The sequence below is a fragment of the Egretta garzetta genome, unplaced genomic scaffold (assembly GCF_000687185.1).
Source record: "Egretta garzetta isolate BGI_Z169 unplaced genomic scaffold, ASM68718v1 scaffold273, whole genome shotgun sequence".
Classification (NCBI taxonomy): domain Eukaryota; kingdom Metazoa; phylum Chordata; class Aves; order Pelecaniformes; family Ardeidae; genus Egretta; species Egretta garzetta.
Window position 1 is genome coordinate 129,268 of NW_009259236.1, and position 19,939 is coordinate 149,206.

The window sequence follows — 19,939 nt, forward strand, 5'->3', positions numbered from 1 at the left end:
TCCTGTTTACACATACAAAGAGATTGCATTAATCCTCCCAGAAAAAGCACCGCTTTGAGAAGCTAGAATAATACGAATTCAACATGGCACATATTAATCTTTAACTAATGTGAAATGTAATTGCGAATAGAGATTCACGTTTGTACAAATGTGTTTCTAATGCAAGGCACAGCAAGATTCTTGGATCCTTGTTTTCTAGTGTTATTTAAAGCTTTTGTCAATAACTGGCAAGAGAACAATATCATTATTAATATATTTTTATTTGGTTTGCTGAGGGAAGAAAGCAAAAATAATATGTCACATTTACCAAGCCATTTGTACAGGAGGATAAGGGTAAGGTAATAAAAACTGCCTTTGATAGTGTAAATGTGGAATCAAGGAAGGAAGATCATTCTCAAGGATGCTATTCTGGATTCGGTGACACTGACAAACATTTGGGGTTATGGTAGATAATCATTAAATTCCCAATGCTGTGATGAAAGGGCTACGGTAATCCCGGATGTACAGAGGAAAATACTGACCATAGTGAAAAGGGTGGACTAGAGTCACAAGAAGGAGAAGCAGGAAAAGTGGTGCTAAGGTTGCTCTGCTTCCTTCAGCAGCACAGCGTGGCCCATGGGGGAGCTGCTGAAAAGCACCCTTTTCCTGCCCCCTCAAGCACATCATTAACTCGGTATCTGAAACAGATGTAATCACGCTTCGAAAAGCATATCCAGTTCTGGCATCCATAATTCCCAAGGGATACTGAAATACTGGAGGGTTCAGAGAAAAGCCACAAGAATGACAATATGACTAGTGAAAAACTGAAGAAAGGGTGATGGAGTACATGGTAAGCATTTACAACAGTACATCCCTTACAGGAGGAAGCTCTTCTTTCTAGCATAAAAATGTATTTCAAGACTAGCCCATGGAAAACTTCACTTAACATGAATCACATGTTTTTAAACAGTGGCAATAATTAACAGTCAGAACTATTTAGCAGGAGTCTAGTGTATGTCCCATTTCTAGAAATACTTAAGCCAAGACTGGATTTCTTTTATTTATTTGTTTTTTGAAATATATGGTCTGGTCGAAACAGCAATTAATTTGTGAAAGCCTATGCTTTACTTTATGTCTCATTTCTGATTATATGATCACAGCAGCCCCTTCTGGATTTATCATCTATGAGATATAACACCAAGGTAGCAATGAAATCAAGTGCTTACATGAAAAAGTAATGACAAGTAACTAATGTACTTAAAGCCAGATTTTTTATAAAAAAGCAGATGACCTGCAAGCCCTCCACCCTTGTCTGAGAGGCCTATCTGGCTATCTGTGCCTGACAGTTGTCTGCACTGCCTCCCTGAAGGCACAGAATATGGTTGTCTAACACAGACCAAGCAGTTCGGGCATTTTTTTATTGTTTCTTCAAAATATATGCAATGAGCTTCCATAAAATAAAGAATTCAGAGATTTTTAAAATTACATTACCACAACTTAAAGGTCCTTAAAGCATTTCAGAACAAAAAACTAACAATCAAGATTTCATAATGAAAACAAAGAAAAGCATCCTTTTGCACAGTCTAAAGAAGTGAGCATTCACTTTATAATCTCATAAAAAAGCACAGTAGCTCCCCAATACCTGCCCAATTAGCAGCCAGGTTTGCAGGTCTGAGCTGGTCATCTTGCTAAAGAGCAAGCTTGTGATTCTGCCCAACTTTATGCTATTCTTTCCTTGTTTCTCAGGAATTACTTTTACGGTCTTTGACTCCCTCACATCTTCACCCTGGTTAGCTCTGCTCAAACGATATAAGCATTAGTTAATCCATGAGGAACTATGGAATGGCTCTGATTTGAAAATCCTGGAGTCTCACTGACTAATATTTTCATTTTGTTATTTCATCACAGAAATTAACACACTGATCATGTGGTTAAAAAATTAACATGTAGCTTTGAAAAAAAAAAAAGTCTACATGAAATATCCCATCACAACAAAAAAACCTTAGGTATTTTCCATTCTCAAGCTTTATCTTCTAGCAGCACATATAAAGTTTAACTCCTTTCATCTCTGACTGAAATAACTCCGACACATTAGAGTGCCATCAAAAATACTGATCACTAAAAGAAACATTATTAAGCATGAACGTCTGCTTAATCTAAGGTAGGACTCCTCATGCGAAGGATGCTGATGGCACCTTAGTCCCCTCCTGAGAATGGTCCTGCAGATAAACAGCCTCAACTTTTGAAGCTTCAGTGCTTTTGGAAAGCTGGAAGTTAGAGAGCTCTGCAAACTCAGCTGTAAGCACCCCTACAGTTTCTAGCCAGCTTGCCACAGCCTGAGGAATGAAGCTCTGAAGTCCTAAACAAAATCCCAGAGCTATATTTCCAGTCATTGCTGTCAAGTTTACCCAGAGCTAGAAACTACTTTTTCCAGGGTTGTTGGCTCAGGGACAGTTCCCCATGACATATGTTGCTGGTTCAGTGCTCAGAGATCAGACTTGGAGCCTTCAATTCATGTGACAAGTGACCACGTGCTACTGCTGAATGACAGTCATATGACGTAAATGAGCTCTGGTTTGTGTTTTTAGACAGGGGATCCAGTTATTCCAGATATCTTGTATCTCTGAGTGACACTTCAGAGCAGCCCGATCAGCAAAACCACCTGTAACCAGATGACCTTAGGAAACCCCAATCTTATTCTAACTTGAAAACCTGAAAATCCTGTCAGTGTCAGGACCATGATCGTGTCGGTGAGGCTGACAAGATTGTCATTGCTACACAGCAGATGTGGGGTTCCCAAGAAGCCCACTTCACAAACACCTTACACTGGAATTTTTAAGTTGATTTTGGACCACAGATGTTTTGTTTATTAAGAAATGTTGAAAAACACGGATTTGGTTCAGTTTGGCACAAATCCAAACTTAAACAAAAATATGAGAAAGAGAAATGCTGCATGTTGTTCACATTTATCTATAAAATCCTGGTTAGAGAGGGCAACTAAGCTTTCCAGAACTGACAGTCATGATAAATAGGATGAATATCTATTCCCTACCACCATCTTACTATTTCCATTCTGATTCCCTATGAGCCAAACATTTACTTTCACATTATTCTGACTATGGGAGCCACTGTGTATGACCTTTATAGGCTTCTGCAGTTCAACAAGGTATGGATATTTTCTTCAGGGAGAATCCTAATCTTTGAAGGGTTTTTTTTGTTATTATTAAAAAAACAGGTTTCTATATCCTGTCATATGTTCCCTCCCAAAATCCCAAGATGAATAATTGATTTATTTTCCTATAGCTAATCAGAAGTCCTGAACAAATAAAAGCTATCTTTGAGCAATATTTTCGGTTTCATTCTAAATGTTCTAACTGCAATTTACTTAATTAAGGAGATAAGGGAAATGGAAATTACAGAAAAAAATTTCAATATCTACTTGCTAAACATCACAGGAAGATAATTTTTATTAGCAAATACCATATCTATACATCTCTATTGTGTTGTACAGCTGGAAGTAGATGGTGCCTTGGTCTGTCTGGAAAAGAAAACCCTATACATTTGGCACATCAGTTACAGGAGTTCTTATCTCATACATTCAAGTTATACACCAATTAAAACTATGCATCACTGAGGACTAATTGTCCCTTAATTAGGTGTTTTGGTTCCCTTAAATCATCAGCTGAACTATTAGCAGTGCTTCTGCTTTCTGAGAAATGTATCGACTGTGTTAAATATTTACAGATATTCTGGCGGCTCATATTAAACCTTTTCTAAGGTGATTGGAAAAATAGATGTACCAGGAAGAGTCATGAAATTAGCATTTGCATTTATTGGAGTGGTGTAGAAGCTGGCACAATATGCTTGGCAAGTTTGTTCCGGTATATTTTAAGACAAACATTAACAGCTCTATCATTATTTATTAAAGAAAAAAGGTATAATATAATCATCAGAAAACACCTCCTCATTTTAGCAATACTTCAGGATTCACAGGAAGCATTTTGGAAAATGCTATATTGATTTGGGCAGATTAAGTTTTTGGGGAATATTATGCTGTCTTATGATTTATTCTTCACACAATTGGCCTTGCAACTACAAGGAAATAAACTATAGATATTATAGAGAGTCAATTTTCCAAGGCAAGAACCAATAGGTTTCTGGTATTATATTTGATTACCTCAGAAAGAAAAAAGGTAATAATAATTACTGTTAGAGTCCACATTTGGGTAGTAATTTTCAACTACTTTATCTAATGCAATAATTACATATGTAACAGATATACCTGTAATAATGCAACTATGACATAGAATTTTTAATAATGGTATTTAATGTGTCGAAAAACAGAATGGAGTTTAGTTTTAGAATCTAGTACTGAAAATGAATCTTTACTTCCATGCTGCTGTCCCGCTGTTTTCAATTTTAAAATAATTTTGAATTCCTTCACCTAGTGGAGGTTTTTTTTTTCCTAAAAAATAACTCTAGAGCAAAAACTCTATTTACATTGAATTGAGACACAATGAAAACAACTTTTAATACATTTTAATCAGATATAAGAAACAATGCTATGGAAGATATAAATCTGAATCTCCAGATTTTTTTCTGTCAAACAAACTAAATGTTTCCACTCTGCCATGCCCAGAAAGGTAATTAGATGAGACACTTTGGCAGAATATCAAAGTGTGAATATACCATGAGCTGTTACCAAAATCTCTGTTTCTTTAGATCTACATTCTCCTACTTTACAATCATCAACTAATTCCCTTACTGTCCAACTTTAATCCCCACAGTCAATGCATAAAGCCTGACAAAATATGAAATACTCTACTATAACCCTCCTTCAAAATCTTTTCCAAAGCACTGTATACTACTAAATCCATTGTTACCTGAATTACTTCTTTGCTATGTTCAGACAATGAATTTGCATTTGCTTTTCTCCAGTCTTGTGGTCCTACCCTCCCTGCTTTTGGCCCTGTAGTTTCCCATGTCACTTCCTTCTGACTCTAGGATAGATGTTACCTGGTGCCTAATCTGAGCACATTAAGCTCGAGTTTCGCATCCAACTCTGTTGAGGATAATTTTAATATATATATATATATATATTTACTAATATTATTATTATCAATCCTGACTTTACAATCAATACCATCATCCCTATTGAAAACCAAAGCTAAGTATATATTTACATTTCAGGTTATATCTCAGTTATCCATAAACTAACCCACCTTGTACTGCTGGATGCCTTCTTTTCCTTTGTTTGGTTGTTGGGTTTTAGGGTTTTTTTCTGTTCCAACAGCATTTCCTGCTCCTTGCAGAATTGTAATTAAATGGTGGTTTGGTGGATTTCCCAGGTTTCTGTTCTCAGTATGTTATCTTGAAACCTCTTGTTAAGAGGGATTTTATATTTACACTAAGAAAACTTCAAAGTCATTTTGGAAGCTAATGTATCCACTTCATCATCAATACCCGTTTAGTGTTTCGAGAATTATAGTGTCTTCACACATAGCTATATGCAGTTGGTCAGCAGCCTCTATGAAAAGCATTAAGGCACTTAGAAATTGAATCATTCACCATGAATCATGGAGATTAGATTTAGGTATGCAATCACTGACAGTGGGAAGTTCTGTACAAACACAGCTGTACATGGATAAATACACATTTTCCAAGCAAAGATTCCAGAATCATGACCTTGGCAAAATTCAGAAAAGTTTTAAAAACCAAAAAAGCTCTGATTTTTATTCATTAATTTAGTAATTACATTTGTGCTGTTGGAACTTCTAATAGCAGTGACTGACAAGTTTTACTTCTTGGAGCTTTTACAATAGTAAAAGTCACTCATGAATGTTAAAAATCCAAAATTAACTCCAAACCAAAAAAATGCTGAAATAAATTATGCTACACAGTAAATTTTATTACAAGGGTAGATATGCTTCTTGATTTACATTACACTCCTTCTTCAGTTGCTACAGGCAGGCTATTAACAGGGGAAAGAAAATCAATTCTGAAACAGGAGCCAGTAAGCTGAAAGAATGCTCATTTCCCCTTTAAAAAAAAAATCCCTTGAAAATTTATATAGGAAGTAGTTTTGATTATTTGTTGTGCTACATACAAATAAAATGTAAATCTTCGCCATAATTCATTATTCTGTTCTGGCATACAAACTAATACAGGGTGCCAAAGATAGTTTTCCTCAGAAACAGAAGTGCAGAAAAAAAAGAACCCAACAATATGCTACAAAAGCTTGCAGTAGGCTTCTTTAGGAATAATTAAATTCCTACTTCCCAACACATTTGGGCATTTTACATATACACTAGCATCACGCCTAACTTCACTGTAACAATAATCGTTCTATGCTATGGAAACATGCAAGGGATTAACTATTCTGTAATAAAAAATTAATAACAAGATTTTTTTTTCATTAAATACAAACCTAATTTTGCCAGGCAGTGCTTTGCTGCTGAGGTTGAACCTTATAATTTAAACTGACCCTCCCAATTAAAACTCAGACACTTGTGAATCTTTCATTTACACTTTAGGGAGGAAAGGAAATAACTAGTGGAACAGTTGTTATCTCCTGATACGGCTTTAAAACTCGTAGAAAATTTTGCTGCTCAGGCACAAGTTGAGATCAGCCTTACAAGTCTGACAGTTATAAAGAGATATAGGTGCATGAAAGCAGCTGTTATGGAAGCAAAAGGAATGCTACTGCTGTCCTTAGGGACAGAGCACATCAACCGGATAGCCAGGACAGCGTTCTAAGGGTATTTTCTTGTTTCATGTGCACTTGCTACTTTTCAGAATATGGGAGCAACTGGTGAAAAAAAAAAAAGGAAAGACATCTGTTACCCGCTTCAATGACAAAAATCCCCTGCCATAAAATTAGTTTCCTGAGACTGAACAACATGTTGTTATTGCTGTTATTAATATTTGCATAGCTGTCAGAAGCCCAAGCTTTATGACTGCTTACTACTTCAGGGACCACTGACCATTATTTGAGGTGCTGGCTACAGTCTGAGTTACTGCTTTTCAATAAATGTTACAGCCTTCAAATTCTATTACCAGTGGAGTCTGAATTACATCTAGTCTCAAAATAAAATAAAAATGAGCAGAAACAAGTTATGGGGCTTTGCCACAAATTCTGTTCAGAAATCTAGCCTGTTTAAGACAACAGCATTTTCTCACGGAGTCCTATTTAATGGATACACAAGACATGGTACACCTGAAGGATTGGGACTGTCAAAGACACCCAGTGAAATGTCAGGATGGTAAGTCTGGATGATAGATCATGTTCTATTACTTGGACACTTGAATCCTATAATAACAAAGATACTTCACACAGGCTTCCTCTGAAAAATGCATAAACTACTGCTGCCTATGAAAGAACGGAACAGCTAAGCTTATCGCTGTGTATTCATCCTTACCTTCCAGTCAACTCTGCATTACAGGCAATGGAGAAAAAGTGTGGTATTAACTCTTCTAATAATTCAACAGAAAAATACCCCAACATTCATGTGCCAGCATATAACTACTACATACTTCTGAGAAAAACTGGTAGCTGTCCATGTTACTTACACCCAATAACAGGTCTATTTGTGGAAACAGCTCTAAGCCGAAGATGTCCTATATCACCATCTTTCTAATGACCCCTTATGCAACAATGTCACATTTCTGCTTCTCCTTTGATGTCAAGGAAGAAGAGATCTTATAGCTAAATAAAATGCTTTTAGCATCATGAAATTTAAATGCAGCGTTTTCCCCTGAGGGTTGCAGAGCTCTCTTCCTGACTGAGCACCCAGCTGTGTGCCCATAGCCATTATGGACAGAAGAAGGGTGCTGACTAATGGGAACCTAGAGTACAATTTTATAAAGAGAGCAGGATTTCATCCGAAACTGAAAATTTCCTACATAGTTTCTATGATTGAAAGTAATTCGCTGCTATCCAGTGCTAAAGAACTTGCATTCTGAGGTCAACAGGCTCACCAGTGACAAAAATAAAACTGGGTAGTTGTTGGCAAAGAGTAATCACAGACCAGCACATCTTCAGGAAATTGTTGTATGGACACAATCATCACATATCCTTTTTCATTAAATGAAATCGTATTTCAAAACCAGGATATTTTGTGTTAGAATCACCAGGGGTTTATTAAGATTTAGGAAAAAAACTCTAATCTTGCTAAATAGGTGACATGCATGTTAAAAGTACTTGAGGAAGCAACTGTGAGCCATTATCCAAATAAACAGTCACCTGATGGGATGTACAGTTTTTCCTTGTAGTCATGAAAATCTTGGGGAACTGAATGCAAAAAAAGAGATAATAAAGGTGACATTGACAGAAAAGGAAACTAAGTGTCTTGTATAATGAGGAGTGCTGTTCCTTCTCCTATAGAAAATGAAATGGTAAGAGCAGTAACTCCACCAGCAACAGTCAAACCTTCCCAATGAAAGACACAACTAATCTTAGCTCCAATGTCAGCTCAACAGGAGGCATAAAAGGAGGGTGGTGAAATATATATCAGCAACACAACCTGAAATATTAGTTACAAGGGAAGTTACAAGGTCACTATTCCTTCTTCCTTAGGAACTGATTCCTTATATAATCTATTATCGATAAGTCACAACGAATAATGTAAATACAGGAGATGGGTATTCAGATTGTAGCTGAAAAACTGTAGATGTGCTGAAGTGAGTATTTAGTCCTCTACATAAATATCCTGTAAAAGGCATGTGCCAAATTTCACGTTGCTCCTATGAGCAGAGTACTTCTCAAGGAAGCCACAGTAATTTCCTTAGCTCTAACAGGCTTAAATGAAACCTTCAGTACCGAGTTGATATAAAATGTCGCTATAGTTTTAACCAATATGATCTGACCGATGCAGCGTGACTGCATTAGTGGAAAGGACTACATTGCAAATATAGTTCAGTGTTTAAGACCATTTATGCATAGGCCAGCTTCCATGACATCCAAAGTCCTACACTAGAACACAGAGCTAACTCACTAATCACCACAGAAAGGTGAAGGTGGCTAATTCAGGAAACTAATTTCTAGACCAATTGAAAATTAATCAGAGATGATCTAGAGGAGTTCCCCATTCCAAACCAGAACTTGAATCTATCATCAGTATCTTGGCCCTCCCGAAGAGTCCTTTCACCAGTATAACAGTAACACCATTTTTGTAAGTATTATCAACCTTTAAATGGATGCTCTCTGATACAGTAACAGACTGATATCAACCACTTTTGCATATTGTGAAGGTGAAATCTGGTATGCTAAGAGATGTAGATGTAGGTCATAAATATTAGAACTGTGAACAGTTTTAGTACTGGCTTTGGAAACTTCAGCCTCTGGATAGGAATGAACCACAACTACCCTCTCCTAACCCTAAGTCCTAGGAAGGCTACCCCTAAGTCCTAGGAAGGCTCTCATGTTTTTGAAATTTCTCTTATATACAGAATCATAAAGTTAACATATAAAACTAAACTTGTTTTCTCTGAAAAGCTCCCTACTCCAATTAGCATTTTAAGACCTTATCTACTGCTAGAGCACCAAACACAAGAAATTTATATGGGTAATGTGAACTTCAGATATCTCCTTGGAAAAGAACAAATCACAGCATAAAAAAAAAAAAAAAGGCAGCTAAATAATAATCTTGTTGATTTAGGATGTCAAATACAGAGGACAATATTAACATCCTGAAACAGTTTCCATAATTGGACCTTAGCATTCCTTTTCTGCTGCATAAAATTGGAGTAACTTTATTTCTAGGTGGAAGAAGTTTTGCATGAAAAATTAGCAGGACAGGAAAGAAATACTCAAGCACCATCATCTCTGAGACAGAACTGTCTAGACTGATGAATTTGAATGTGCCTCAAAAATAAATACAAAAAAAAAAAATCTGTGCAACTGTGGCAGATAGGAAAAAGTCTGATAACCTTGTTGAGGTTCAACAAGGCCAAGTGCCGGGTCAACAACCCCATGCTATGCTACAGGCTTGGGGAAAAGTGACTGGAAAGATGCACAGCAGAGAAAGGACCTGGGGTGCTGGTTGACAGCTGGCTGAATATAAGCCAGCAGTGTGCCCAGGTGGCCAAGAGGGTCCATGGCATCATGGCTTGTACCAGAAATAGTGTGAGCACCAGGACCAGGGAAGTCATCCTTCCCCTGCACTCAGCATTGGTGGGGCCGCACCTCAAATACTGTGTTCAGGTTTGGGCCCCTCACTACAAGACATTGAGGCTCTGGAGCGTGTCCAGAGAAGGGCAACAAAGCAAGGCTTCTGAGCAGCAGCTGAGGGAACTGGCATTTTTCAGCCTGTAGAAGAGGAGGCTAAGGGGAAACCTTATCGCCCTCTACAACTACCTGAAAGGAGGTTGTAGTGAGGGGGGGGTCAGTCTCTTCTCCCAAGTAACAACCAACAGGACAAGAGGAAATGGCCTCAAGCTGTGCCAAGGGAGGTTTAGATTGGATATTAGGAAAAGTTTCTTCACCAAAAGGGTTATCAGGCACTGGAATGGGCTACCCAGCAAAGTGGTCAAGTCACCATCACTGGAGGAATTTAAAAGACAGGTAGATGGGGTGCTTAGAGACATGGTTTAGTGGTGGACAGGTACGGTTGGAGGCAATGATCTTAAAGGTCTGTCTTTTCCAACCAAATGATTCTATGAAAAAAAACCCAAACAAACAAACCACAAAAGATGGGATGTAACTCATGATCAGGGATTCCCTTAATCAAGCATTAAAATATGCCACCAATAAGGTGTTATGCTGCAGCAGAAATGGCAGAGGAATGAGCTGCAATCTGCCGACATCTGACAGAGTTACACATCTTAGGAATACATCACCTCAATAATGTTTGTCTTACAATTATGATATAGGCACCTTTCAATCTTAAAGGTGAAATGAGTATGTAATGCATTTAGAGGTTAAATTTCTTAATGGGTTTGTTTAGGAAGGCTATTTGGCAACTGAAGTTCTATCCTTAGAAAGTGGAACTGTGAAAAATACCCCTAATATGAAGAGTAAAAGAAGGCAGTTAACCTTCAGGGTTTTTTATGCAATGTTTTGCATAAAATGTTAGTGAGTTGCACAAATTAATCCTTCAACACCATGTAACACATATTTACAGTTAACATTCATGTATGATTAAGAAAAGTCTAGCTTTACTTGACACAACACAGGAATAATATTTCTTTGCCAGTTTACTTAGATGACTGTTTTAATCCAGGAGGCTCCTCAGCAAGTGACTTTCTTTTTTATATATATATATATGAAACAGGCTCTGTATTTTATAAAACCCGGGATGGGGGTGGGGGGTTGGGAAGGGATATGGGGGTGTCCACCAAAATGGAAATCCATAGAATATTTTTAATTATGGTTAACTGGCAAGTATTTTGAGCTTGTTCCAGTTTCCTGAGAAAATACTAGGAATTACAAAAATTTATTATCATTTTAACAATTTAATTCTCAAGAATTAATCCTGTAAGGGAGCTTATAGCCAAAAGCTGGTCACCCACATAAAGGGCTCCTTGATTGGTGCAGGAGACAGATTTTACAAATGCAGCTACAGTGATGTTAACTATAAGTATTGCTGAAAAACTGGGGCAAAAAACCCCCAACCCACCAACTATCGTTGCATTGATTTTTTTTTGAGTCTGCCACTGCACAGTAGCTCACTATTCCAGAAAATACTCAGTGAAATTGATTCCAATGAAGTCAAAGAAGAATATAAATTCTAACCAAATACACTTAGTGTTAACTGACATTTATGCAATATGATATAGACATTCAACCTTGAAAAAAAAAATCAGAGGCTAAGAAAGCTCATGATTAATGAAAGATTGCACACAAATATCTAGGTACATACATACATATTTGTATGCGTTCTTTTATGTTTACATCTAAATGCAGAAGATACATTACAAATAAATATTTATGTTCAATAATTTTAATTTCAGATTTTTAAATCTGCATTCTGAAGTCTGATTCTCTACTGAAAGCACAATCCTTATACACAGAAAATACATCAAGCAACTATTTCTACTTGTATACTTTCCCTATGAGTGAAAACATGAAATTCAATGTAAAGCTAAGATGTCAACATCTTTATAAGCACAAACCAGACATACTAACCTGTATTTTGATTGGCCAGGAGAAATTGCTGACATAGACATAGAAAGTGATGTTTGGGTTGCTCCGAAAGTTAAATTTTTCACAGGAAAAACTATCTCTGTATTCCTTAATATTAGCCTTAGAAACAACAGGAATCTCTTCTCCAGATATTGTTCCAGCTGAAAAAAAAAACATATGTAGATATATATATTTATGACAAATATTAATCATCATTAAAGGTGCCAAAGTAAATTTTCACAAGAAACTTATATTCTTGAATTACTTTTGGTGTCTTCATTGTACAAATTTAATAACCCTTTATTATGACTTACAGGGCATATCAAGTATATTTCATATACATAAAGAATGCACAGAAACTCTTACTCTGGTTTCAAAAGATTACAAATGAATCATAAAATTTATAGAAGTTACATGAAATTTATAAGAAAGTTGTTATGGTCAGCTAAACAGATAATATGCTTTCCTCTAGTAATTTACATTCCATTTCAACAAAAACTCAGGTTAATAAAGCTTGAAAGTGAATTTATCTACATCTCACATTATTGCTGTAGAGTTTTAATTGTTCATTAAAGCTTTAATAACGCACCTACTAATAAGCACATATTTTTTGCAAATATATGGATATCTGTGCTAAGTTAAAATAAAGGAATAAATAGAATTTACTAATCTCAGTATGTTAAAATACTTCAGAATTACATTGGTGAAGAAATTCATGAGTTTATGTGAGACAAACTGAACAAGTTCATTTTAAGCATCATGCTTCTCCTTGGATGTGTTTTCAGAAAGTCAATAGAACCAAGTCAGAGAAACAACCTAAATAAAGCTTTTCTTCCTTCTTAAAACAAAGAAGAGTAATGGGGTTCAAAGTTGGAGAAAAATAGATAAGCAGCTCCTTTTATCAGCATACACAGAAGAACTTTATTGTTTGATATCAATGTTAAGGTTAATAATTAAATTTTTAGCTTGAACACTGAAACAAAGAAAATCTCAGTCTCTGCAGTAGTTAAGGAAGCAATTTATCTTAATTAAAATCACAGCATTTCATAACACTGTCATTTTAAAAATTCAAATAAACTACAAGCTTTTCCTACCAAAGTAATTTTAATTGAATAGGAGAGAAAGTTAACATATTAATGAAGCTTTGTTCAGATTGCAAATTATCATCTGAGGTTTAAATAATATAATTAACAAAAGCATAATGATAATGGCAGAAGAACACATTTGGTAAAGTTCTATTATCAAAATTAGCAACACAGAGAAAATCAGGTTAACATAGCTTAAAGGATCATGAAATCATATGGCAAAAAGTCATCATACCAAAATTCACCCTCACCTGTAGAACCAATAGACCATGTAATATTGAGGTTGAAGTTGTTTGATGCATTAATTGATATATCCAAATTTTTATTTGACTGGATAAAAAAAAAAGAAAGCATATCAAAGTTAACAAAATACATCAGAATGTATTGATTATAACTCTATTGCACATACTGAATATAGCCTTTTAATCATCTTCTGTTTTTTCATTTTAAACATAAATAGAAATGGTAATAATTCAGAGCCAAAGGCAATCCTTTCTTTGGCTTCAGTAAGAACAGGGTACATGTAGGTACATAACCGCAGCAGTTATCATTTCAGATTTTGTTAAAAATAATTTAATTATTTTCTTAATAAAACTAATGAAAAAATGCATGGTAAATCTCAACATTTTAATTACACTTCATAAATTACTTTTCTAATCTGCTAATAAAGATTTCTAAACTGAAGGGTATACTCCTTTAATTCATCTCAGGAAGGTACTAAAACTTTGTATGCATGGGAACTGCAATAGAATAAACCGGCTGATAATTCCTTGGAGTATAAATTGGTCTGAAGTACATCTACCATTTAGAAAGTTTTCTCAATGAATGCACTGGAATAATTTTCAGTTTTCAGAAAGATTTGAAATATCTCTAATACCTTATAGGCACTTCAAAAACTTTCAATCACGGTCAAATACAACGGAAAACTTAATCGTGACTCTCCAAAACTTGTCTAAAGTTAATAACATTTTCTCACCTGTTCTGGATTTGCTATAAAGTTTATGGCAGTGTGATGGCGATCATCCTCTTGTAATAAGCTGAAGGTAAACTGGTAATCAATCAAAAGACTGTCTGTGGGCAAAACAGAACGTAACAATAAAATAGATTCAAGTGTATACATATTAATAAAATGTTATGCAAGAACCTAAAAATTTGCCATTTTCTTTTATTTTAAAAAGCATGGACTAATCTACAAGTCAGAATTATTCACATGCATTTCACCGTTTAAGTATTTGCACTATAATGTCTTGAAGCAATAAAAAAAAAATAGAACGAAGTGAAACAGTAAAAAAAATTTAAGTAAAATAACTAAGGAAAGAAACAGATTCTATCATGGACTCAGAACAGCTATGCCACATAACTTGAAATAGTCATTCTTTGTTAAGTAATTATTCCAAAATACAGTATCAAGTATTGTTAGAGTGCTAGCAGTTCCCTAATTTTACTCTGGAATATTTTTGCAAATATTCTGTTCAAAATGAGTTTAAATATTTTAGTTTTACAGTCATACACTTTACTGTGTTATATAAATTGTTTATATAGTTCTATTGCTATCACTATATTACAGTTGTATTACACATTTTAGAATTATTAGTTTTTAAGTTTTGGAAAACAAGTTGCATCTACAGTAAAATTCTATAGTATGAAGACGTGATACTGTAGAAAATAAGATTGCTAATAATAAAGCGGCACAGTGGAATTTTGAATAGAAATTATTTGACTACCAAGCACATCCTTTCGAAATTGCCAGAATTCTAAGATGTTTTGTAACTGGCCACTGATACAAACTTTTCACACAAGAGAAACAATTGGCAGTTTAGTATTGACTCAACAAGATTATATTTCCAAACGACATTTGTTCTCCACATTTTTCTTTCAACCCATGAAAGGAATGGAGTCTGCCAGGCAGTTTGTCCTGGTTTCGGCTGGGACAGAGCTAATTTTCTTCATAGTAGCTAGCATAGTGCTGTGTTTTGGATTTAGTACCAGAAGAATGTTGATAACACACTGATGTTTTCAGCTGTTGCCAAGTAGAGCTCAGACTACTCAAGGACTTTTTGAGCTTCTCCTGCTCGCCCAGGTGCATAACAAGCTGGGAGTACAGCACAGCTAGCACAGCTAACCCAAACTGTCCAAAGAGCTATTCCATACCATATAACGTCATGCTCGGGGGGGGTTAGTTAGTTGGGTCGGTCGGTCGGTTGCGGGGAGACTGCTCGCGGCTCGGGGACTGCTCGCGGCTTGGGACGGGCTGGGCATCGGTCGGCGGGTGGTGAGCAATTGCGTTGTGCCTCATTCGTTTTGTATATTCTGTATATTCTGTTATCATTCTCATTATTACTATTATTATTTTCTCTTATTAAACTGTCTTTATCTCAGCCCTCGGCTCTAGCCTTTTATTTTCTTCCCGATTCTCTCCCCCATCCCACTGAGGGAGGGGGGGAGTGAGCGAGCGGCTGCGTGGTGCTGAGTTGCCAGCCGGGTTAAACCACGACACAGTTCCCATTCATGCCATTTCTGTCACTGCACACTAACAGCACTCCGCTGGTGGCTTGCTACAGTTGGCATAGGTGCAGAAGGGAGAAAAGGCCATCCTCAGATGACCCAAACCATGCTTAACTCTTCCTGGAAGGAGCATAAAATGATTGGGACAAGTCAGAAGACATCAATTTTGAGCCAAGCCATTGTGTTCCTGAAGTTGGAGGCATGAGATTAACCCTTACTTGGGTCATAGGACTAGGAATGACTGAAAAGGAACTTTTCTGCAGGTGGTGGTGGGTAGGGATGGATTAGGGCTGGATTTGTCAAGGTGAAGCAGGTTTCCAGCACCTCCATAAAGTAGAAAAAAGACCCAGTCAGCAGGGATGACTATTGCTTCAATTCATAGAGGGTGCCACAAAGAATCCCAGGGGGCAATGTTCAGTGCAGTCAGATAGTCAAGAATCATCAGAGCCCTCAGAGACATAAACTGTGTTAGCAGATTAATAGCCCTTGTGCAACTGTCAGTCATGAACCAGAGGTGGGTACAGTGGATGGATCTTGAATGTTCTGTTACAGAGGTAGGTATCTTCAGATCATAGAATTGTTTAGGTTGGAAAAGACCTTAAGATCATCAAGTCCAACTGTTAACCTAACACTGCCATTCCACCACTAAACCACGTCCCTAAGCAACTCGTCTACCTGTCTTTTAAATACCTCCAGGGATAGGGATTCAACCACTTCCCTTGGCAGCCCATTCCAATGTTTGACAACCATTTCATTGAAAAAATTTTTCCTAATGTCTAAACTAAACCTGCCCTGGCACAACTTCAGACCATTTTCCTTCATCCTATCACCTGTTACCAGGGAGAAGAGACCAACACCCACCTCGCTACACTGTCCTGTCAGGCAATTGTAGAGGTTGATAAAGTCTCCCCTCAGCCTCCACTTCTCCAGGCTAAACAACCCCAGTTCCCTCAGCCACTCCCCATCAGCCTTGTGCTCCAGACACCTCACGAGCTTTTTTGCTCTCCTCTGGACATGTTCCAGCAATGCAACGTCTTTCTTGTAGTGAGGGGCCCAAAACTGAACACAGTATTCGAAGTGTGGCCTCACCAGGGTGGAATACAAGGGCATGATCACTGCCCTACTCCTGATGGCCACACCATTCCTGATACAAGCCAGGATGCCATTGGCCTTCTTGGCCACCTGGGCACACTGCTGGCTCATATTTAGCTGGCTGTCAATCAGTACCCCCAGGTCTTTTTCTGCCATGCAGCTTTCCAGCTACTCTTCCCCAAGCCTCCCACAAAATAAATCCTCTTTGACCATTATGTTTCTACAGAGATCAAAAGATTCCGTTTTTTCCTCCATCACAGGAAATAAGGAGGTGCCTTGTAAGTGTACATGATTCAGATTATTATTTCGTGCATGTTAAAATATGGTTAGATGCAAGTCATCTTTGATGCTACATCCTAGTGAATAACTTTGAAGTCCTATTTTGATCCCTCTCTTGATGGCATTCTACTAGTCACCAACACCACACGAGCAGTGTGTTACAAATAAAAAATATGTGATCATAAAAACAAAATCAGTAAATACAAAGAGAGTGAAAGATCAAGTCAAAGCAGGAAAAAGCTGTGTCAGCCTTTCGTTGGACTGAATAGTTTGCTTAATGCTGACAATCACCTTTTCTGCAGCAACACTTCATCTGAAAAAATACACTCTATTGTGTCCCACAGGAAGCCTGACATAAGAGAAAAGCTTACTGGTCAATGAAGCATGAATACAGCCCACTGTATTGTCTTAATAGTTAAAGCAAATGGTTTGGGCTTTTTTTTTTTTTTTTTTTTTTTTTCTTTTTAGACACTGTGAAAGAAAATTAGAAAATAAAGGACTTACATGAAAGGAATTACCATGACCTTCAAAGATGAAAAGTCCACTTTCTCTATTATGAGCCAGCACAGTTCCATTATTCAAATAAGAATAAGTTGATCTAGATGTCTTAGATAATGAGTTTTGATCAGGTATTTGCAAGCTTATTAAGGCAAAGGATGAATAAATATTAAATTAAAAGACCCCATTTATTTATTAATACTACTCTACACTTTTAGAGCTATGCAAATCTAATTAATAAAATCTCATTGACTCTATTAGTAACAGTGTGCCATATCTACATATTTAACAGTAAGATTACCACTGCACCAGAACATATTTAAAGGCAGCAGGACAGCAAAAGGTGGCAAGGAGAGACTGACCCATATTAAAGGGGTTAATAAACGCTTTAATAGTCATGATTAGCAAGGCCAAACAGCTAGGAATAATGTATAGATATGCTAAATCTCCGGATCTGGTCAACTTGGGGTCCCATGAAATACAAATGACTGCTTTAGCATGGATCTTTGCAAACAGCGTTATTGTAAATGTATGGTGGACAAGCACCACAGCATGCACTCCTACAGGAATTCTGGCTACTGCAAAGGCTACAAGGTGCAAGAAGCAGCGTAGACAGGCCTTCTGAACAAGATTATGTTGATTTGCTCACAATATAGGGAAAATGACCATTTAAAAATGCTATAGTCTTCTAAGCCCAGACTGCACCCTCACAGAGATGCAGAGTATCAGCCAGACAAGCAGTGATATATACTTCAGATCTCATCATAAGGCAAAATTGAGAAAAGACACAGGACTCTTGTCTCCCAATCACGTATGAATGAACAGCTTGTCTGCACACAAGTTTAAAAAATTTCCAAGTCACTTACTCTTAAAACAATATGAGTACTTTTTTTCTGGGTTTGTTGTTGCTGCTGTTTTGTTGTTTTGTCTGTTTGCTTGCTTTTTAACTTATGTTTTACTTGCTAAAAGCCAAGAAAATAGGAACTTGTTTTTCAAGGAATGCAGGGAAAGTCAAAAAGATATTAAACTATACAGATCCTCATAACTTTACCATCTGTAACAAATCAGAAAAATACTGCCACTTTTTCTTTTTTTTTTTTTCTGCATTTTTACCTACAATACGGTTGAAATACTAAATCATGAAAACAGTAACAGTTGGTTATGTATGGCACCTTTTGTACTCAAGATATCCCACAGTATTTTATGGAGTTATTAATTAGCAAGCTCTCCATTAACAGCATCAAAGACAGCTCTATATCCCACACAGCAGCCATTACCTCCTCTGCAGTATCGAAGAGCCTTGAACAACACAGCCTGTGTTGTTCAGCAAGGGTGGAACTCGCCCTGGGACTCTTCAAAGGTGCCAAAAGACCTTTAACTTATGCCAAGCCAGTCTTACAAAATGGGAAGAGGTGATCTTCACTGAACTATTCAGAAGGAGCATATTTCTTAGCACAAATGGACACGAATTATGAAGTTTTTATTCCAGAGAGACCTTCAGTAGAGAGGGACAAATCATTAAACCTACCTCAGCCACAGAGTAAATGCTGCAAAGCAGAAATACATATAGACAATTCTAATTCAGGGAAGATACCTAAAGTGCATACAACTTGAATGAAGCAGAGAGCACTGTTTAATGCAGTTATGTGATTCAACAGTGCAAATGAAATCAGGAGCAAATTGAAGAGCTGACACTGAGCAAACATTCCCACCCACCTTCCTGAGGACTGCAAAAGTATGCTGAAGAAGTTTCACAGCTGGGAGGAAGATTTATTTTCATAGGGAGGATACTTCTGGTTGGCCAAAACTTTGAGAAAGTTTTGCCTGGACCTATTCTTAGATTGAAGATCCCAAATCTCCGGAAGGCTCTAAAGCTAGATTTTATTAGAATATAAAGGAATAGAACTAATTTAAGATAAAATTCAAATGGAGAGTAGAAATTAAAAGGGATTGTAAAGAAGTCTCTCCTCCATCTATTGCATCCTGCTGCTGTCTGTCTTACTCCCCTTCCCTCTCTCCATCTGTTTCAGCCTATACCATAAGAGAGACCTCCTCCACGTGTATTCAGCAGCTCTCAGGAAAAATATCACCTCCCTTTCCTCTGGAAGACTTGACCTTCTACAGACTGCATCAGGCTGGACAGCTTTCCTTCCCACTGCCAAGCCCCAACCTGTGCTGATCCCTAAAACATAATCTATGCCAATGGATCGTAAATGCACGTAAACAAACTAAGAAGTTACACAGTACATCACACTATATTTCCCAATATATAGTGCCATTCAGCCTAGACAACTTAGCCTGGAAATAAGTACAAAATTTAAATTAAAATTTATTTGGAAAAGTATGACCTGTTCTGAATAGCTGAATGTATAAATAGCTA

General features: G+C 36.9%; 1 protein-coding gene across 1 annotated transcript in view; it reads right to left on the reverse strand.

The window, feature by feature from the left end:
* The window catches only part of ATRNL1 (attractin like 1), a gene marked incomplete at both ends in the record, with an annotated part of 304,322 nt that overhangs the window by 62,682 nt on the left and 221,701 nt on the right, over window positions 1-19,939 (reverse strand). The window contains 3 exons of the mRNA XM_009635895.1: window positions 12,104-12,261; window positions 13,437-13,515; window positions 14,162-14,256. Of these exons, the coding sequence (XP_009634190.1) occupies window positions 12,104-12,261; window positions 13,437-13,515; window positions 14,162-14,256 (332 nt within the window). The remainder of the gene's footprint in view (window positions 1-12,103; window positions 12,262-13,436; window positions 13,516-14,161; window positions 14,257-19,939) is intronic.